At 52.1% G+C, this 20602-nt stretch overlaps 2 protein-coding genes and 3 non-coding genes across 5 annotated transcripts in view; all 5 read left to right on the top strand.

The window, feature by feature from the left end:
- The window catches only part of LOC120508492 (CXADR like membrane protein), a 49799-nt gene extending 41707 nt beyond the window's left edge, over positions 1-8092 (top strand). The window contains exons 6-8 of the mRNA XM_039722166.1: positions 1057-1179; positions 3915-4056; positions 7701-8092. Coding sequence (XP_039578100.1) covers positions 1057-1179; positions 3915-4056; positions 7701-7992 — 557 coding nt within the window. The 3' untranslated portion in view covers positions 7993-8092. The remainder of the gene's footprint in view (positions 1-1056; positions 1180-3914; positions 4057-7700) is intronic.
- Positions 8093-14443: 6351 nt separating this feature from the next.
- Positions 14444-20378, top strand: HSPA8 (heat shock protein family A (Hsp70) member 8). The gene is made up of 9 exons (XM_039721857.1): positions 14444-14593; positions 15578-15787; positions 16222-16427; positions 16511-16663; positions 16750-17305; positions 17558-17760; positions 18054-18252; positions 18514-18746; positions 19880-20378. Exons 2-9 carry the CDS (start codon positions 15583-15585, stop codon positions 20063-20065), a joined length of 1941 nt encoding a protein of 646 aa, XP_039577791.1. The 5' UTR covers positions 14444-14593; positions 15578-15582; the 3' UTR covers positions 20066-20378.
- Positions 17390-17486, top strand: LOC120508509. Its single transcript, XR_005629001.1, has one exon. It is a non-coding gene; the product is annotated as a small nucleolar RNA SNORD14 (small nucleolar RNA).
- LOC120508511 lies at positions 17883-17979 on the top strand. Its single transcript, XR_005629003.1, has one exon. It is a non-coding gene; the product is annotated as a small nucleolar RNA SNORD14 (small nucleolar RNA).
- Positions 18823-18923, top strand: LOC120508510. The gene has a single exon (XR_005629002.1). It is a non-coding gene; the product is annotated as a small nucleolar RNA SNORD14 (small nucleolar RNA).
- Positions 20379-20602: the final 224 nt, after the last annotated feature.

The raw sequence follows: 20602 nt of genomic DNA, 5'->3' as shown, positions 1-20602 counted from the left end.
TCCCTTCTTTCCTCTTCCTTTCTCCTTTCTTTTTCCCTTCTTTCCCCCTTCTTCCTCCTTTCTTTCTCCTTTCTTGCCGATCCTTTCTCCTTTATTTCTTCCTTCTTTCCCCTCCTTTCTCCATTCTTTCCCCTCCCTTCTCCCTTCTTTCCCCCTCCTTTCTCCTTCCTTTCCCCCTTCTTTCTCCCTTCTTCCTTCCTTCTTTCTCCCTTCTTTCTCCTTTCTTTCCCCTCTCTTTCTCCCTCATTTTCCCTTTCTTTCTCCTTTCTTTCCCCTCCTTTCTCCCTTCTTTCCTCTTCCTTTCTCCTTTCTTTTTCCCTTCTTTCCCCCTTCTTCCTCCTTTCTTTCTCCTTTCTTGCCGATCCTTTCTCCTTTATTTCTTCCTTCTTTCCCCTCCTTTCTCCATTCTTTCCCCTCCCTTCTCCCTTCTTTCCCCATTTTTCTTCCATCTTCCTTCTTTCTCGTTTCTCCCTGCTTTCCCCCTTCTTTCTCCCTTCTTTCTGCCTTTTTTCTTCCTTCTTTCCTCCTTCTTTCTCCTCCTTTCCCCCTTCTTTCTCCCTTTCCACCTTTTTTCTTCCTTCTTTCCCCCTTCTTTCCCCCTTCTTTCTTTCTTCTTTCTTCCTTCTTTCCCCTTCTTTCTTCCTTCTTTCCCCATTTTTTCTTCCTTCTTTCCCCCTTCTTTCCTCCTTCTTTCTTCTTTCTGCCTTTTTTCTTCCTTCTTTCCTCCTTCTTTCTCCTCCTTTCCCCCTTCTTTCTCCCTTTCCACCTTTTTTCTTCCTTCTTTCCCCCTTCTTTCCCCCTTCTTTCTTTCTTCTTTCTTCCTTCTTTCCCCTTCTTTCTTCCTTCTTTCCCCATTTTTTCTTCCTTCTTTCTCCCTTTTTTCCCCCTTCCTTCCCCCTTCTCCCTCCTTTCCCCCTTTTTTCTCCTTTCCTTCCCCCTTGCCATCATTCTGGAGCTGGTTTCACCCCACAGATCGGTTTGTTCCTCTGTGCACCCCCACAGCCGAAGTTCCTCTCTCCATGTCACTAACCCCGGCGGTGTTTCCCCCCCTCCCAGACATCTCGAACCCGGGGCAGGTCCTGCTGAAGAACCTGACTCAGATGAGCACGGGTTTGTACCAGTGCGTGGCCACCAACGAGGCGGGGCAGGAGAGCTGCGCGCTGCAGGTGACGGTGCAGCGTAAGTACGGCAGGGACAGCACCCAAAACAGCCAGTCTGGGTGGGCATGGGCAGGGATATCACCCAAAACAGCCAGCCTGGGTGGCCCCGGGCAGGGACATCACCCAAAACAGCCAGCCTCGGTGGGCATGGGCAGGGACATCACCCAAAGCACCCAGCCTCGGTGGGCACGGGCAGGGACATCACCCAAAACAGCCAGCCTGGATGGCCCCGGGCAGGGACATCACCCAAAACAGCCAGCCTTGGTGGCCTGGGCAGGGACATCACCCAAAACAGCCAGCCTCGGTGGCCTGGGCAGGGACATCACCCAAAAACAGCTGGCCTTGGTGGCCACGGGCAGGGACATCACCCAAAACAGCCCAGCCTCGGTGGCCTGGGCAGGGACATCACCCAAAATACCTGGCTTTGGTAGCCATGAAGGACACAGGGGAGTCCTGCGACTTCATTCCAACCAAGGGAGAGGCCATGAGGTATTTCCCATGGGGTTTATCAGATTTTTAGGGGATGCAGCCTGCTTTTTATCCTGATTTCCCAGCCGCATTTCCCTCTCTTTTCCCCACTGGCTGAGGGACTTAAGAGGTTCAGACTTCCCAAATCTCCTAATGCAGACCCCCCTCTAAAGTGTGCCCTCCTTTTCCTTGTGTCAATCAATGTTTGTAACAGACCCAGACATCTAAAGTGGTAAAACCATCAGCTGGGCTGCCATTCCAATTTGGAATTCCTATGGAATTTCTGGTTCTTCCCATTGTTTCTTCCATCTCTCAGTATCCAGTTTCATTTACCAGCACACCCACAGTTTGTTTGCAAAGACAAATCTCTCTCATCCTTTCCATCCATTCATCAACTGAATCCTTCCCTTTGTTTCTGTTATCTCTCAGTGCTGGGTTTATCTCCCAGCAGACCCACAGCTTGCTTGGAAAGACAAGTCAAAGAATTCACAGAATTTACAGAATTCACAGAATGACCAGGCTGGAAGAGACCTCCAAGATCATCGAGTCCAGCCCAGCCCCAGCAGCTCAACTCAACCCTGGCACCCAGTGCCACATCCAGGCTTTGTTAAACACCCCCAGGGATGGTGACTGCACCACCTCCCCGGGCAGCCATTCCAGAACTTTATCACCTTTCTGGGAAAAACTTCTTCCTGATTTCCAGCCTGTGGTTCCCTTGGTGCAGCTGGAGGCTGTGTGCTCTGGTTGTGTCAGTGCCTGCAGACAGAGCCCAGCCCCAGCTGAGCACAGGCACCTTTCAGGAGCTGTGCAGTGATGAGTCCCTCATTCCTCTCACCCAGAACCCTGTCCCTGCTCCATGGGGGACCTGCTGCCTCCCAGCTCTCCCACCTGGAAAATTCCGTGCTGCTCCTTTGCCCTTTCATACTTTAATCCCACAAAACAGCTCTTATTCATTGCATTTTTGATTCACACAGCAGACCTCACATAAAACAACATCACAACCTGAGCCCAGATGATGGTTTTATCACTTCAGATGTCTGGGTCTGTTAGAAAAGTTGATTTTCAGAATGATTTATGAAACACAAGCAGGGAAAATGGTAAGTTAGGGGTTGCTCTGGCTGGCGTGATTGCATGAGGTGACTCTCAGGGATGAATTCTCTCTGTGGGTATTCCACCACCCCAAATTATGCACTGCGCTTGGGACAGCAAAATACCTAAAGGCAGTTAGAAAGACATTGACTAATTTGCAAGATAAAAAGTAACTTTTGACATCATTTAATCGGGTTTAGCCATTTGTGTCCTGAACAGCAGAGGTCAGAATCGCCTGAGGAAGCCCTCAAGGGTGTGTGCAGCCAGGCCGGGTGTCCTCTCCATCTGCATACCAGGAAAGGGTGGAGTTTATCACCCAAAGCCAAACAATGGAGCCCAGCAGCTCTCCAAGCTGGACCTGCTGTGATAAGACTCCTAACAAAGAAGGCTCCTCCTGGAGATTCCACAGCTTTGGAATTTTTCTGCCCAGCCAAGCCTGAAATAACTGGAATATGGAATAAGGAAAACCGGTTTGCCTCAGGCATGTGAAGCAAAAGCGTCCAGGCAGCTTTTATGGCAATTGAACTGAACTGGTTTAAAACCTCACTTGGCTTTGCTAAACCCTCCTGAGGGACTGAGCTCAAGGAAACACCTTTCAGCCAAGCCCAGCCTGAGCACTTTTATCCAAAAAGGCGGTCATAAACCATCAGCAAAGGGCCCATAACCCATGGGAAATGCTCTCTCATTACCTGGCTGCTTTGGATGAAAAATGCCCTGCCCAGGATGGTTTCCTCTCCTGCTTTCTCTGCCTCAGTCAGGTCTCTATTTCTCCACATTTGAATAATTAATTTCAGAATAAGGCTGTAATCACTCAAGGGGAGTTGAAGGGGGGGTAAAAATCCTCATGGGAAACATTAAAATATTAAACATTCCTCTGCCACCACCTCTGCCTTGGGTGCTGCCCAGTGCCATGTTCCACACGGGGGCTGCCCTGTCTTTGTATTTTCCGTATTTTTACACCCTTAGAAAGGGATTTTTCCTCCTTATTTCAACCCTGCCCCACAGCTGAAGGCACAGCCCTCGTGGTTTCCCCTTTGCAGAGGTGACAGCTCCTCTCCCTGCCAGCTCAGCCTGGCTGCAGATAAACTGGTTCAAGAGACACACCTAAAAAAATAAAACTCCAACGTGCTGTCCTGAGTGCTGGGACTTGTAGGATGGACCAGAACCTCACCAATCAATTTGGTTTTTGGACAACAGATGCACAAAACATCAGCATGATCGCCGGGGCAGTGTGCGGAGTGGTGCTGGGGCTCTCCCTCCTCTTCCTCGTGGTGAGGCTGACCATCAGGAGGAAAGAGAAGAAGAGGTACGAGGAAGAGGAGGCACCCAACGAAATCAGGTAACGCCTTTTGCTTCATCCCACCTCCCAAGCTCCCTCCCCTCTTTGCACAGCGGTTTGAACAAAAAAACAAACAAACAAACAAACAAACAACAAAAAAAAAAAAACAAAGAAAAAAAAAAAAGAAAAAAAAGCGGTAAGCAGCTTTAAGTGTCTGCAGAGCTCGCTCTAAAAAACTTTCCCTCTAAAAACTTTTAAAGTCTCTGCGAAATGCCACTGACAAATTTCTTGACTGTGAGAAGCTTGGTGAAAACTCCCCAGAAAATCAGATTAAAATCACCCGGCAAATCAGCACAGACCTCAGCCAACTGCTTGCTCTCACATTTGTAATTTCGGTACTTTGAAGCATTTGCATATTCTTTTATGGTGTTAAACTGAAGCCACTTGTCCGTTGTGGTTCTGAGAGGGATTGGGGGTAGTTTCCTTTCCCTCTTTCTTTTCTATTTTTTTTTTATTTCTTTTTCTTTCATTTCTTTCCCCCTCTTCTTCCCTTCTTTCCTCTCTTCTTTCCCTCTTCCTTCCTCCCCTTTTCCCTTTCTTTCTTCCTTCTTCCCCTCTTCCTTCTCTCTTCTTTCCCCCCTTTCCACCTTCTTTTTCTTCTTTCCCCTTCTTTTCCTCTTTTCCTCCTTTCTTTCCCCCTCTTTCCTTCTTCTTTTCCCCTCTTTCTACTTTCTTTTCAGCTCCTTTCTTCCCTCTTTCCCCTTCCTTCTCCCTTCTTCTCCCCTCTTTCCACCTTCTTTTCCCCTTCTTCCCCCCTTCTTTTTCCTCTTCTTTCTTCTGTCTTTCCTCCCTTCTTTCCCCCTCTTTTCCCCTTTCTACCTTCTTTTGAGCTTCTTTCTTCCCCCTTTCCCCTTCTTTCTTCTTTCTTTTCTCCTCTTCCACCCTTTCCCCCATTTCCCTCTCCTTTCCCCCCTTTCCACCTTCTTTCCCCTTTTCTCCTCTTTCCACCTTCTTTCCTCATTTTTTCTTCCTTCTTTCCTCCTCTTCTTCCCCTCTTCTTTCTCCACTCTTCCCACCTTCTTTCCTCCATTTCCCTCTTATTTTCCCCTTCTTTCCTCCTTTTTTCCTTCCTTTTTCCCCTTTCCCCTTTCAGCTGCAGCTCCTGTTTGTCACACACAGCCGACACTTTCCCCGAGCCCTCCCTGAGCTTTCTGAACAACTGTTCCCCTGGATTTAGCTCGGGGTGAGCAATTCCCCAGGCACGGAGGGGAGCAGGAGAACGACTCCTGTTCCTGGAGCTCATCTGTTCCTGCCCTGAGCTCCCCTAAGCTGAGCTGGGCCTCCAGCCAAGCCGGCCTAAACTCCTCAGGAAGGAAAGTGCTGGAAAGATCTATTTCCAGGAGTGGCTCTGAGCTGCTGCTGCCCTCCAAGAAACAGAGCCTTGATCCATCTTTACGTTTATCTGTGTGGGCACCTGGCCTCGGGTGACATCTGCACCACCAGGCACCTCTGCAATCCCCTGAGCTTCCCCTTCTTTTTCATCTTCTTCCCCTTCTTTTTCATCATCTTCTTCCCCTTCTTTTTCATCTTCTTCCTCCTTCTTTTTCAGCTTCTTTCTCCCTTTTTACCCTCCCCCTCTTTTTAAACTTTTCCCCCCTTCTTTTTCCTCTTCTTTCTCCTCTCTTTCCCCTGCTTTTCTCCCTTATTTCCCCCTTCTTACCCTCCCCTTCTTTTTCATCTACTTCCCCCTTTTTTATCTTCTTCCCCCTTCTTTCTCTTTCTCCCTTTTTACCCTCCCCCTCTTTTTAAACTTTTCCCCCCTTCTTTTTCCTCTTCTTTCTCCTTTCTTGCTCCTGCTTTTCTCCCATCTTTCCCCCTTCTTACCCTCTCCTTTTTCACCTTCTTCCCTCTTCTTTTTCCTCTTCTTTCTCCTCTCTTTCCCCTGCTTTTCTCCCTTATTTCCCCCTTCTTACCCTCCCCTTCTTTTTCATCTACTTCCCCCTTTTTTATCTTCTTCCCCCTTCTTTCTCCCTTCTTTCCCCCCTTCTTTTTCCTTTCTTTCTCCCTTTTTTCCCTCCCCTTCTTTTTTATCTTCTTCCCCCTTCCTTCTCCCCTTCTTTTCCCCTTTCTTTTTCCTGTCTTTCCCCCTTCTTGCCCTCCCCTTCTTTTTCATCTTCTTCCCTCTTCTTTCTCCTTTCTTTCCTCCACTTTTCTCCCTTCTTTTTAATCTTCTTCCCCCTTCTTTTTCCTCTTCTTTCCCCCTTCTTTCCCCTGCTTTTCTCCCTTCTTTTTCCTCTTCTTTCTCCTTTCTTTCCCCCGCTTTTCTCCCTTCTTACCCTCCCCTTCCTTTTTCTCTTCTTCCCCCCTTCTTCACACAGGCATTCTCCGCTGCTTTCTTCCCTTTTCCCGTTTCCTTTCCAGCTGGAGCCTCTCCTTTATCCCCTTTCCCGCCTGCCTGTTCCATGCTGCCCCTCCCTCTGTCCCTCTGTCTGTCCGGACCCGCTCGTGGCGCTTCTCCCGGCACCCCGGGCTGGTTGGAAGCGGCAGAACCGGTTTCAGGCAGCCTTGCCCGGGCCATTTGTGCTCTCAGGATCGCAGAGCACACACTCTGCTCGCTCGGAACTTGCTGTTCGCTGCACACACAGAGCTGTGAGCAGTGTTTTTATTCCAAATTCATTTCCCAACACTCTGGGGAGTTTAATCCATCGAGTCACGCAGCGGAGAGTTTGGACAATTTGCAGGACATGACATTAAATTCCCCACTTCTTTCCCCGACCTCAGCCGACTGCTTTCTCTCACATTTGTAATTTCGGTATTTTGAAGCATTTTGCATATTTTTTTATGGTGTTAAATTAAAACTGCTTGTCCGTTGTGGTTCTGAGAGGGATTGGGGGTGGTTTTCTTTCCTTCTTTCTTTTTTTCTTTCTTTCTCCCTCTTCTTCCCTTCTTTCCCATTTTTACCCTTCCCTTCTTTTTCCTCTTATTTCTCCCATCTTTTTCCTCTTCTTTCCCCCTTCTTTCTCCTTTTATTTCCTCCTTCTTTCTCCTTTTATTTCTCCCCTTTTCTGTTCTTTCTCCTTTCTTCTTCCTCTTCTTTTCTTTTTTCCTCTTCTTTCTCCCTTCTTTTTCCTCTACCTACCCCTTCTATTTCCTCTTCATTCTCCCACTTTTCTCCCTTCTTTCCCCCTTCTTACCCTCCCCTTCTTTTTCCTCTTATCTCCCCCTTCTGTTTCCTCTTCTTTCCCCCTTTTTCCCTCCTTTTCCTCTTCCTCCTCCCATTCTTTCCTCCCACTTTTCATCTTCTTCCACCCCCCCTTTTCCTCTTCCTCCTCCCATTCTTTCCCCCCCTCTTTTCCCCTTCCTCCTCCCATTCTTTCTTCCCACCTTTCATCTTCTTCCACTCCCCCTTTTCCCCTTCCTCCTCCCATTCTTTCCCTCCCCTTTTCCTCTTCTTCCTCCCATTCTTTCCTCCCACTTTTCATGTTCTTCCACTCCCCCTTTTCCTCTTTCTCCTCCCATTCTTTCTTCCCTCTTTTCATCTTCTTCCACCTCCACTTTTCCCCTTCCTCTCCTCTTCCACCTCCCATTCTTTCCCCCCCTCTTTCCCCCTCTTTCCCCCTCTTTCCCCCGCTCCCAGCCCCGATCCCCAGCGGCTCCCCGGGCTCTCCCCGCGCTGTCTCACCCCTGTGCCCGTTCCCTCGCAGGGAGGATGCCGAGGCACCCAAGGCGCACCTGGTCAAACCCAGCTCCTCCTCCTCGGGCTCGCGGAGCTCCCGCTCGGGTTCCTCCTCCACCAGGTCCACAGCCAACAGTGCCTCCCGCAGCCAGCGGACTTTGTCCACCGAGGCCACCCCGCACCTGACCCCTCCCCAGTACAGCCAGCGCCAGCTGGACAGGAAAGAAGAGCCCAAAAAAGTCGATTCCAACCCGCTGGCGAAGGTGGCGGTGCCCGCCGTGATGGTGCCCGCACAGAGCCGCGCCTTCCAGACCGTGTGACATCCCCGGAGCCCCGCGTCCCCTGTCCCCAGCGCCACTGTCACAGCACCGGCCACTTCGCAGCGCCAGGGCAGCCAGCTCTCCTCGTGGGCAGCCCCTTCCTCATGGGCAGCCCCTTCCTCATCGCTCGGGGTTGTTCACGCCCTCCCACTCGCTTCTTTCTGAGCCTCACCGAGGCTCTGCTGCAGATTTGAGAAGGATTTCTTGGAGCTTCTTTCTAAATTATCTTTTTTTTTTCTTTGAAAATAGAACACTGAGCGTTAAAAACCTACGACGGCAAAGCTGTGCTGTCGAGTGAAACTGTGTGAGTGAAAAGAAGCCAAACCTCAGGGTTTTTTCAAAGGGATCAACAAAGACTTAAAGATGCATAATATTCCAGAGAGGTTTTGTGGGGAGGGAGAAGTCTCTCGGACTGTTTTTGGAGAAGTTTCTCGAAGATGTGTTGTCTTAAGTGAAGATTTTTGAGGCTGAGGGTGTCCAGCCTCAAAGGGAACCGACAGGTGCTTCACATTTTCTGCATTCAGTGAAATACTGGAGGCTGCAACTAAAGTGGAAATTAAAGGATCACTCCCAAAGGACAAGAAATGCAATATTAACGCGTCTGAACTAAACTCCACTAAAGAGAAAAGACCTTTATTGTCAAGAAAACAGAGGTGCTTTAATTGCCAGAATAAATTTAGGGCCAGGAGCCTGACTCTGCTTCCATGGGAGCCCCACTGGAGGGGTGCCCGTGGCTGCTGAGCCTTAGAGAGAGGAGAAGTGGGCACAGAACCCAGCAGGGAGCAGTGAAATGGGCACTGCACCCAGCAGGGAGCAGTGAGATGGGCACTGCACCCAGCAGGGAGCAGTGAGATGGGCACAGAACCCAGCAGGGAGCAGTGAGATGGGCACAGAACCCAGCAGGGAGCAGTGAGATGGGCACTGCACCCAGCAGGGAGCAGTGAGATGGGCACTGCACCCAGCAGGGAGCAGTGAAATGGGCACTGCACCCAGCAGGGAAGGCCACCAAGGCACCAAAAAGCCAGGATGGAGCGTTGGAAGAGCTCTGGGTCACTGCCAGCTGCAGAACTGGCCAGGTTTGGGGGGAGCTGTGCTGGAGAAGCCTCATGGAAAGCTCTTCCCGAGACTGAGTGACCAGCACTGCCCAGCTGACGCCCAGGGAGGCCTGAAGGGTTCCCTGGCAGAGGAAAACACACCTGGGACAGGAAAACAAGGACAAAACGCTGCTCCCATCAGGACATTCTGTGTGTGCTGTCCCACTCCTCCACCAAACACTGGGCCATGTGCCAGGGCTGAGGCTTAAACCTTTAGCAGGACTCTTAAAAAATGGCAAGAATTGTAAAAAATATTTTTTTGTGAGCAAGCAGGTTAAGTGTTTCCACGGAATATGAAGTTAGGAAAGGACGGGAGGCAGGGACAGAAGCAGAATTCTGTCGCTGATGTTTTCCTCTGAAGGACTTGGCTCTGACCACTGCTACACACAAGACACTGAGCTTGTAGGTTCTAGATTCCTGTATTCCTGCACTGGTGATTTGCCGTTTCAAAAATGAGGGTTTTTGGGGTTTTTTTCCCCACTGGAGGGAGGGAAAGGGTTTCTCCAATTTGTGGAAGATGGATGAGCACAGAAGAACCACAGATCTATAATTCTTTCACTCCAGGATTGCCATTTATCTCCTTTTCTGAGACCCAGAATTCTTGAGATCTTTGATGAGCTGATCAAAGCCAAGCCCTGATCGGGCTACTTCCATATGGGAAAGAGTTTCCAAACTTGCCCTACACTATGTTAGAACTTCTCTTCCTAGGAGCAGTCACAATTCCATTTCTCTGCCCCAGATCTAACCCCTGGCAGGCCAAATTCCTGATGCTGTGCAGGGAAAACAATCCCAGTTTCAATAAGGGAGGCCTGGCACGAGGTGTTTGATAACTGGGGTGGATATTCTGTCACTTCACCCTGGACGCTGCAGGATCCATCCTGGATCAGCCGGGTGGGAAGCAGCAGCTCTGTGGCTCAGGGATTCCTCTGCAGATGGTTTTATCCCGAGCCCTGAAGGTTCAGGAGCTCCAAAGCACTCCTGAGCCACGCCAGAGCTGGGAAAATTCCAGAAGCAGGCACGGCATGGTGAAAGCAGCTTGTGGGTTCTTCTGTGGGCTGAACATTCCCTGAGTGATGGGTTTCTGCTCCAGCCAGGTTTTAGGAGCTCTAAAAGAACTTAGCCCAGCTACCCCAAACCAGCAGCATGGCTTCTGAGGTGGGGTTGGAAACAGAAAAAGGTTTAATAAAAGACAAAATAACAAAGCTCTTACAGAGAAAACCTGACCCAGGGGCAAGAGGTTCTTGCTCCTGCTAAAACACCCCACAAAAATGGTTATTTCCTTTATTCCCTTCTGGTTTTAGTGAATTACCTAGGCCAGACCTCTTGGCCTCTGTCCACTCAGCCCCAGTTCTAAGCTGAAGTCCAAAAGGTCCCATGAGATGTCTTTGTGCCAAATTGGGAGAGAATATTCTAGGCCTTTTGCCTCTTTAAGCAGACAAAGAATAATTTCATCACTCTGTCAGCAGAGGGAACATTCCCACAGCTGAGGATCCCCACCCTGAGACCCAGGAGCGCTTTCCCCGAGCCTCCAGGAGCTCTCACCACAAACCCGGGTGACAGTCCCAGCAGCTGAGCTGCCCAAAGCCTCTGGGGCACCTTTGATCCCAGCCCAGATGGTAATTAGCAGAGAGGAGCCTCTGCAGCCTGCAGGGAGCAGAATTTGCCCTGGCAGGATTTCCTGGAGCCTCTGCCGCTGCAGAACTTGTGCTGGCAGGGCTGAGAGAGGGTCAGGCAGAGGGGCAGAGGCTGGAGCCTGCTCTGGGGGATCCATCCTGGCTGCCCCAAGCCCTGCTGGCTCGGAATTCCCAGCCTGTGCAGGGACCTTCCACTCACAGGCAAGGGGAAAGCTCACCACCAAAGGGAGCAGGAGAAAGGGAGCATTCCAAAGGTTCTCTCTTTTCCAAGCTCCAGCCCAGCAGGAGTTGCACAAGGGAAGCAAACAAGCCAAACCCTGTTTTGTAAAATAGTGTATTAAAGCATTTGCTGCCATGTACCAGCTGTTAATTGTGTGATTAAATGCCTACCATGTAATGTAGCTTTTTGTTTCTCAGCAGCTGAGCTAAGCTTCCATCTCTGCTACCTGCTAGCATTGGTGTGCTTGTACTGTGTCTGAACAACTCAGAGGAAAGCAAATATTTATTATTGATTCCTTTGAATCAATGATTTAATAATTTTTTTTTGGTTGGCTGTTTTATAAATAAAGGTGCTGCAGCTGAAGCGCTGCAGCTCAACTCAACTCGTGCCATTTTCTGTGGTGTTTCACAGAAAACCTGTTCCTCATGGGTTTCATGCTGTCAAGCTGAATCCAAGGGGGAAAAAAAAAAGGATGGAGTTAAAAATACCATTTTTAAGCTCAGCAGGCCTATGTGCACATTTGCATGGGAAGCGTGGGGAAGCTGGGCTTCTTTTCCTGGGTCTTTTTCAGTCTAAATTAGGTGACATTTCACAAAAGACGTGAAACCCTGGGTGATGCATGCTAGCAAATGTGGTTTTATGTGGGGATAAACCCCAGATATTTGGGTGCATCTGGGATATTTGGGTACCTGGGATGTTTTGGCTGAGGATGCAGGTGCTGGAAGCCAACCTGGTAAATAAATAATGGCAGCACAACAACCCCTGGTGGCCTCATCCTCGCCCTGCTGTGACCTCCCTGCTGAACCAGCCCACGTGCTGGGCTCTCCTCATGAGCTCCGAGGTGAGGAGGAAACCTTGAGCTGTGCTCAGAGCTCAGATCTCTGCAGATAAACCTTTGGAGGCAGCTGGGGCTGGCATTTCGGGGAGCTAAAGGTGCCCTGCTTGGTTTCTCTCCCAGCCTTCTCTCCCCCCAGGGTGTTCAGGCATCACCAATCCTCCCTGCTGAAATGTGGGAGCAAAAATTGCGACATAATTAGTATTTAAAACAGAGCAGGGTGACAACAGAGTGGTCCCACAGGTGTGGCCTGTCTGTCCCCACTGGAGCTGATGACATTAAAAACCCTGGTGAGGTTCAGGGAGGAGCTGAGCAGTCGCAGACTTTCGTACAGGATCAGGAATTTGGGGTTATTTTTAACCCGGAGCAGTTTGTCCCGACACGCTGAGAGGGGGGAACCCTGTGGGAAAGGGAAGGGAGGGCCTTGGGAAGGGGTGATTTTCAAACTTCAGCAAATGCAAGTGTTATATAAATAAATAAGTGCTGCTGTGGTGAGCAGCAGGAATGCCTTTGATAATCTCCCTTCTCCTCCCAAGTCTGTTTTAAACACTGAAAGGAAAAGCAGTGCTAGATCCTTGACACATTAAATTCACTCCCAAAAATAAGGTTTCAATCCATAACTTAAAAAAAAAAAAACAAACAACACTTCCGCACTGAATACTTAAGCCTGCCAAGCTTTAATTTCTGTGATATGAAGCAAATGAGCTCCTTTTGTCCAGTTGAACGGCCTCTAATTCCTGCTGGGATGAGTCACTTGGGAAGTGCCCTCCTCCCTGCACTGACTCACTGCAGCCCCACTGCCTCCCCTCGCTCTCATCTAAATGTCACTGTGGCACCCCGAGCTGCTATTCTGAGCTCCTGCCCAAATTCTGCCCGTGCTTTTACTTGGGAAGTGCCCTCCTCCCTGCACTGACTCACTGCAGCCCCACTGCCTCCCCTCGCTCTCATCTAAATGTCACTGTGGCACCCCGAGCTGCTATTCTGAGCTCCTGCCCAAATTCTGCCCATGCTTTTCAAAAAAAACCCCAAAAAACCACCCAAAAAGGGGCGAACAGCAGAGCTGCTGCAGTGGGCTCATGCTTTTCAAAAAAAACCCCAAAAAACCACCCAAAAAGGGGCGAACAGCAAAGTGCCGCGGTGGGCTTGGTGGGGATTGCTCTGAGGAGCATCTCTGGAGTAACCTTGGAGCAGAACAGCACAGCAGCTGGACTCTGCACGGGGTGGAACGTGCTTGGCACGCCTCACCTGGCCAGGTGTGCCAGGCTGGGACAGGACAGAGGACACAGAGCCCCTTCTGCACCAAATTCCAGCTCCAAACCCTGCCCTCGGGTGCCGCCCAAAACCCCAGCTCAGCTTTTAGCCCTGAGCAAGAACGGGATCCCAGTGACTGCCGTGTGGCAGTGGCTCCGTGGGCTGGCACTGTGTCACCAGCCGTGTCACACCCCGCTGCTGTCACCCCACACTGCCAGCCAAAGGGACATTGCCACCCTCGCTCAGGATGTGGCTGGCACGCAGGAATTACCACAGAAGACACAAGGAACAGGCTGAGCGACCTGCTGCTGTTGGATTTTAAGTGCTACCAAGAGCATTTTTGTCTAGAGGTGACCCGGGAGAACCTGAAATGCTTTTTTGTGCCGTTTTTGCCCCTTCAGAGGGCAGCTGCCCTGCCTGCTGTCCCCATTGCCTGGCCAGGGCTCCTGTTTGTGTTCCTGCTCCCGGGGCCTCCCTGGCCTCCATTCCCTGGAAATACTGGATGCAGCGTGACCTGGGGTGATTCCCAACCTCTGCCCGCTCCCCTCATCCCTAGGGACACCAAAAAAACCCCCGTTTTTCATGATTTCCCTTCCCAAATAAATAAATCGACGCTGGGAGCTGGGTTACCCACACGCCAAGGGGCGACACCCTGTCCTTGGCCTGTCCTGAGGCCGAGGATTGATGGGAACGTTTAGGGCGGCTTATAAAGCGTGGAGATGCCAAAATGCCTTTTTCTCTGTGGAACAAGCAGCTCCAGTGCCTCAACCACAAGCACGGCTTCCTGCGAGACAAACAGGCCGCGGGGTGAAGCGGGGAGCGCTGCCTTGCCCCGCAGGAGGGAACATGGAGGATGCCGATTCTACTGGGGGGATTCGCTGAGCACAGGCTGCGGGAGGCACTGGGGAAACCCCAGGCCATGGCTGCGGGTCTGAGGCCGGGGAATGGCGGCGTTCCCGAGGGGAAGGAGGGATCGCGGCGGGCGCGGGGGGATCCCGGGGCTGCGCCCGGGCTCGCCCCTCATGGCGCCGCCATCTTGCGCTTCCCCTTCCCCGCCGCTCTCCTTCCCTGCCGCCCTCTATGCAAATCACCCGCCATTCCCGCGCGCCGATTGGCCCCTCCCGCCCCATTGCGAAATATGCAAATAAGGACGTGGCGCGCCGCGCGGCGATTGGCTGAAATGCCCGCCCTCTCCCCGCTCCGCGCCCTCCATCCGTGTCGTCACCCGCAGCGCGGGCTCTGATTGGTCAAGGCGCGAGGAAAGGCGCGCCCACCGCGGGGTTTGGGGGGGCGCGGGGAAAGCGCATGAAGGTTCGAGAACGCGGGGCCGGCCGGCGCGCAACGCCCCCTTCCGGCGTGCGTCACGCACGGCAGAGACCAATCACTGGTGAGCGGGCGGGCGGGATCCGCGCGCTGATTGGTCAGGGCTGTGCGAGGGAGGCGTGGCCTTCTGGAAGGTTCTGGGCGGGTATAAAAGGGCGGCGCGGCGGTCGCGGGGCATTGAGCGAGCCGGAGCCGAGCTGAGAGGCTGCCCCGTGTGTGAACGAGAGACCGGGCCGGACTGCGGGTAACGGGGCTGGGGGGCACCATGGGCCACGGGAAGGGCGGGCGGGGACGGGGCTGCCTTGGAATGGCGCAGGGAGCGCGTTGGAGGCAGCTTTGGGGTGACCTGGAAAAGGCGGAGCGGCCTCCCGGGTGATTTTGTGTCCTCAGGAACCGTTGTGCTGCGGGATGGGGAGGGAATGGCGGGTGGTGACCCGTTTTGAGCCGCTGGGGTGCTGTTTTATGTCCCAGTATTTCCGTATTTATCTCTCTAATGTGATCTGCCGCGGGAGGGGGAGGAGCGGGCACTCCGCTTTTCCCCCCCCCGTCTCCATTACTTTCTGCTGAGACGGGGGAGGGGAGAAGAAGGGAGGGCTGGAGGAGGCGCAGCGCCCATCTTGCCTCGCTGGGGGGCGGCCCGGGGCGGTGCCGGGGCATAGCGGGCGCTGCAGTGCCCGGGGGTGGGGAACGGCCACGTGTGGGGTGCGGAGGGGATGGCCCCGGGGGGGGGACCGGTGTCGCAAGGGGCCGGGGCTGTGCTGGCACACGCGGCCCTCCCGCTGCGGACTCCATTTCCCGGCAGTCCCAGGGCACGCCCCGCCGCCGTGGTCACGTTGCGCGGGCGGCGCGGGGCACGCTGGGACTTGGAGTCCCCGGCCACGTGGCGCGGGGGACGCCCAGCGGCGGAGGCGGGGAGTGCAGGCGGGGCCACGTGGGGGAGCGGGGCCGGGATTCCAGGGGCATTCCAGGCCCATCCTGGGCGGGGATTCCAGGGGGATTCCAGGTCCATCCTGGGCTGGGATAACGCCTGGGATTGCAGGCTCGTCCTGGGATTAATTCCCAGCGGTTTGGCCGGGCAGGGATCCAGTTACAACCCTTCACAGCGGGCTGCTCCCAGCCCCACCAGCCTGCCCATGAGCATTTAAACAAAGAAATTACCACCATATTTCCAGCCAGGCAATATCATCTTCACTTTTAATTAATTATTTGTATTTATTTTTATTTTCAGACAAGATGTCGAAGGGACCAGCTGTCGGGATTGATCTTGGCACCACCTATTCCTGTGTTGGCGTGTTCCAGCACGGGAAGGTGGAGATCATTGCCAACGACCAGGGCAACCGCACCACGCCGAGCTACGTGGCCTTCACGGACACCGAGAGGCTCATCGGTGATGCTGCCAAGAACCAGGTGGCCATGAACCCAACCAACACAGTCTTCGGTAAGGCTGCAGGATTGGCATGTTGTTTAATGATTAAAGAGATGTTTTCTGGCTGCATGAATTATTAAGAATAAGGTTTTCTCTTAGGAGTTATATACTTAAATTATTTCTAACCAGAATAAAGTTGCAATACTAAAATGTAGAATATATTACAGGCAGGGAAAGTATTTGCCCTGTAGTAGGTTTTTCAGGGTAGCAGCCTTGAATAATCTTCATTAGTTTTCTTAACGTAGTTTATGTCTCAGTGTTTTCTAGAGATACTAATACTGGATTTATGCACGTTGAAGAGATGAAATTCAGCGACTGCAGCTGAATCTTTACAAAGCACTAATAATGTTAAAGATTCTGATCTAGGATTTTCTGCCTTTTAGTAAGAATTTTAGGTTCTTGGTTAAAAAACTAACATTATTAATATATATAAATGGTATTTTCAGATGCGAAGCGGTTGATTGGGCGCAGGTTCGATGACTCTGTGGTGCAGTCTGACATGAAGCACTGGCCCTTCACCGTGGTGAACGATGCAGGCAGACCCAAGGTGCAGGTGGAGTACAAGGGCGAGACAAAGAGCTTCTACCCCGAGGAAATCTCCTCCATGGTTTTAACCAAAATGAAGGAAATCGCAGAGGCCTATCTTGGAAAGGTGAGTCTGGGGCTGAACAGGAATGTGGCGAGTGGTTGTGTGTGAGGATTGCCACCCCTGACTGAGCTGCTTTTTGTTTGCAGACTGTTACCAATGCAGTAGTGACTGTCCCAGCCTATTTCAACGACTCCCAGCGCCAGGCCACGAAAGATGCCGGAACCATTGCAGGGCTCAACGTGCTGCGGATCATCAACGAGCCCACAGCAGCTGCCATTGCCTACGGGCTGGACAAGAAGGTATGGAGGGCTCTCTGTGCCTGGCCAGGGAGGAAGCTGTCTCAGTAGAAGTAGGAATTAAACAATGAACTGGATGTTTCCTGCAGGTTGGCGCTGAAAGAAACGTCCTCATCTTCGACTTGGGCGGCGGCACCTTCGATGTGTCCATCCTGACCATCGAAGACGGCATCTTCGAGGTGAAATCCACGGCAGGGGACACCCACCTGGGCGGCGAGGACTTCGACAACCGCATGGTGAACCACTTCATCGCCGAGTTCAAGCGCAAGCACAAGAAGGACATCAGCGAGAACAAGCGCGCCGTGCGCCGCCTGCGCACCGCCTGCGAGCGCGCCAAGCGCACGCTCTCCTCCTCCACGCAGGCCAGCATCGAGATCGACTCCCTCTACGAGGGCATCGACTTCTACACCTCCATCACCAGGGCTCGCTTCGAGGAGCTCAACGCCGACCTGTTCCGCGGCACGCTGGACCCCGTGGAGAAGGCGCTGAGGGACGCCAAGCTGGACAAGTCGCAGATCCACGACATCGTGCTGGTGGGGGGCTCCACGCGCATCCCCAAGATCCAGAAGCTGCTGCAGGACTTCTTCAACGGCAAGGAGCTCAACAAGAGCATCAACCCCGACGAGGCTGTGGCGTATGGGGCAGGTAATTGATCACTGTACAGCTCTTTGTGGTGTAGGGCGTGGATTTTCCACCTCAATCCTAAAGCTGTAAGAGTTGCCCTTGGACTTGCAATGATGAAGCAGATTCCAAAGCCATTCGTAGTTTCCACCAGAGGTCGAAAGGCTGGTGATGGTGCAAGTACCTTCCTTGGATGTCTGAGCGAGCCCTGTGTGCCAGCACGGTTCACAGGGGATGGTTTGCAGGGGTTTTAATGCTGTGTTTCTCTTCCCCCAGCTGTGCAGGCTGCCATCCTGTCTGGGGACAAGTCTGAGAACGTGCAGGACCTGCTGCTGCTGGACGTGACTCCCCTGTCCCTGGGTATTGAGACAGCTGGAGGGGTCATGACAGTCCTGATCAAGCGCAACACCACCATCCCCACCAAGCAGACCCAGACCTTCACAACTTACTCTGACAACCAGCCCGGGGTGCTGATCCAGGTGAGCACTGAGCTCTGGGGTGGTAACAGGACACTGGCAGGGCTTTCACTGGTTAACACTTTTTTTGGTTAATTAATTTTTAGGCCAGAGGTGCTAAATTCCTGTAGTTTGTAAATTGCTGGTTGCTGTGATGAAAGTGACTCCAAAGCCATTCGTAGTTTCCACCAGAAGTCGAAAGACTTGTGTTGGTCCAAGTACCTTCCTTGGATGTCTGAGCGACCACATCCCCTCAGGATAACAATTAATTAACCCATTATGACTTTAATGGCATAATTGATGCTTTTCCTCCTTAGGTGTATGAAGGAGAACGTGCTATGACGAAGGACAACAACTTGCTGGGCAAGTTTGAGCTGACTGGCATTCCCCCTGCTCCCAGAGGGGTCCCTCAGATCGAGGTCACCTTCGACATCGATGCCAACGGCATCCTCAACGTGTCTGCTGTGGATAAGAGCACTGGCAAGGAGAACAAGATCACCATCACAAATGACAAGGGTAAGGATCCACTGTCCTGAGGGTGGGAGAATACTTAAAAAAAATGGGTTTGTCAAGCTCTGCTTGTTTCAGTTTGAACTTGGCTGTAATCAGCCTTTTCATACAGATTTATACCTGTGAGAGCCTTTAAATTGCAGTAATTAATGAATTATTAAGAAGGCATGTTCTGGGCTTCTTTTGCCCCCCCAGATTTCAAGTGTGTAATGATTGTGAGGTCATTCCCTAAGGACAGTCCATGCTCATGGTTTGTGTTCTCTGCAGGCCGCCTGAGCAAGGAGGACATTGAGAGGATGGTGCAGGAGGCAGAGAAGTACAAGGCAGAGGATGAGAAGCAGAGGGATAAGGTGTCCTCCAAGAACTCCCTGGAGTCCTACGCCTTCAACATGAAAGCCACTGTGGAAGATGAGAAGCTCCAGGGCAAGATCTCTGACGATGACAAGCAGAAAATCCTGGACAAATGCAACGAGATCATCAACTGGCTGGACAAGAACCAGGTATGTCAGCCCGTGTTCAGCTGCCAGGACCTGGCTGAGCCCAGGGACACTCCAGGCAGGAGGAGGGGAGCGCTGGTTGCTGTGATGAAAGAGACTCCAAAGCCATTCGTAGTTTCCACCAGAAGTCTTTCCAAAGACTGGTGTTGGTCCAAGTACCTTCCTTGGATGTCTGAGCGACCACAGCTGGGGAGCACAGCTAGCTCCCATCCCTCCTGTTCCCTGGCTGCCTCCCAGGGCCGTGCTGGTGTTAGGAACACTGTGAGATGCTAAACCAAGCAGGAATAATTGTAACTCTAATAAAAGTGTGGCTTGGTGCTGGGGCTAAACCAGCCATGACTGTTCAAATGTGTGACCCAGGCAGTGCTGCTGCCCCAGAGTCCCAGGTTGCTGAAATGTGTCCCCCAGGCAGTGCTGTGTCCCTCTGGGCTGTGCCTGAAGTCCCAGATTGCTGAAGTGTGTCCGCCAGGCAGTGCTGTGTCCCTCTGGGCTGTGCCTGAAGTCCCAGATTGCTGAAGTGTGTCCGCCAGGCAGTGCTGTGTCCCTCTGGGCTGTGCCTGAAGTCCCAGATTGCTGAAGTGTGTCCGCCAGGCAGTGCTGTGTCCCTCTGGGCTGTGCCTGAAGTCCCAGATTGCTGAAGTGTGTCCGCCAGGCAGTGCTGTGTCCCTCTGGGCTGTGCCTGAAGTCCCAGATTGCTGAAATGTGTCCCCCAGGCAGTGCTGTGTCCCTCTGGGCTGTACCCAGAGTCCCAGGTGGTTAAAGTGCATCACCCAGGCACTGCTGCTGCCCTCCTGGGCTGTGCCTGAAGTCCCAGATTGTTGAAATGTGTCCCTGCCTGTGCTGTGCCCATGAGGTGCAGATTGTTAAAATCTGTCCCCCAGGCAGTGCTGTGTCCCTCCTGGGCTGTACCCAGAGTCCCAGATGGTTAAAGTACATCACCCAGGTATGGTTGCTGCCCTCCTGGGCTGTGCCTGGAGTCCCAGGTTGCTGAAATGTGTCCCCCAGGCAGTGCTGTGTCCCTGTTGGGCTGTACCCATGAGTGCAGATTGTTAAAATCTGTCCCCCAGGCAGTGCTGTGTCCCTCTGGGCTGTGCCCTGGAGCAGCAGCAGCCCCTGAGCTCTCATTTCTCTTGCAGACGGCCGAGAAGGAGGAGTTTGAGCACCAGCAGAAGGAGCTGGAGAAGGTTTGCAACCCCATCATCACCAAGCTGTACCAGAGTGCAGGAGGGATGCCCGGGGGGATGCCTGGAGGATTCCCTGGGGGTGGAGCTCCTCCCTCCGGGGGAGCCTCCTCTGGCCCCACCATCGAGGAGGTGGATTAAGGAGCCTGGGAAATGCATTCCACGAGCAGTTAGTGTTGGAGGAGACCCCCTCTGGGGGTGGGAGTGAAGGACCCAATCCTGTAGGCACATCTGGGTTTATTTTGCCAGATTAATAACTCCATAACTAAGCTGCTGTAAAAAAAAAAAATTAAAAAAAATGAAAAAATGGAACAAAAGCATTTTTTTTCTGGGCATTTTAAATACTTGAAAGTGTGCGCAGGTGGGAGGTGAATACCATTGCACTTTACAGTACTGTAAATGAGTGGGAATGCAATTCATGTCCTAAAGAATAAAAACTATTTAATGGGCATCACACTGTCTCTGCCTTCACTTGATTGTACCAGCTGACCAGTGGAAATAAAGGGAAAAAAACCTAAATACAGGTAATTGGTATGATCCATGGTGCAGGTGGGTATTGGAGTGGGAAAAGGGGTTTGGAACCAAGTCCTGCTTCAGCAGTTAGAGCCTGGGTGGGTTTTTTTGGGAGGAGAACTTGAAATGGGTTCTTGCTGACCTGTGGCAGAAAATCTCAGCATT

This window comes from Passer montanus, unplaced genomic scaffold, assembly GCF_014805655.1.
Source record: "Passer montanus isolate IOZ18808 unplaced genomic scaffold, ASM1480565v1 scaffold47, whole genome shotgun sequence".
Taxonomy (NCBI): domain Eukaryota; kingdom Metazoa; phylum Chordata; class Aves; order Passeriformes; family Passeridae; genus Passer; species Passer montanus.
This window is presented reverse-complemented; position numbering and strand designations above follow the sequence as displayed.

Bases quoted from the DNA above. Each gene is read 5' to 3' on its own strand.
- HSPA8 (XM_039721857.1), top strand. From the start codon at position 15,583: ATGTCGAAGGGACCAGCTGTCGGGATTGATCTTGGCACCACCTATTCC. The intron at 17,761-18,053 runs GTGAGCACTGAG...TTTCCTCCTTAG, and splicing joins AGCCCGGGGTGCTGATCCAG to GTGTATGAAGGAGAACGTGC. The intron at 18,747-19,879 runs GTATGTCAGCCC...TTTCTCTTGCAG, and splicing joins ACTGGCTGGACAAGAACCAG to ACGGCCGAGAAGGAGGAGTT.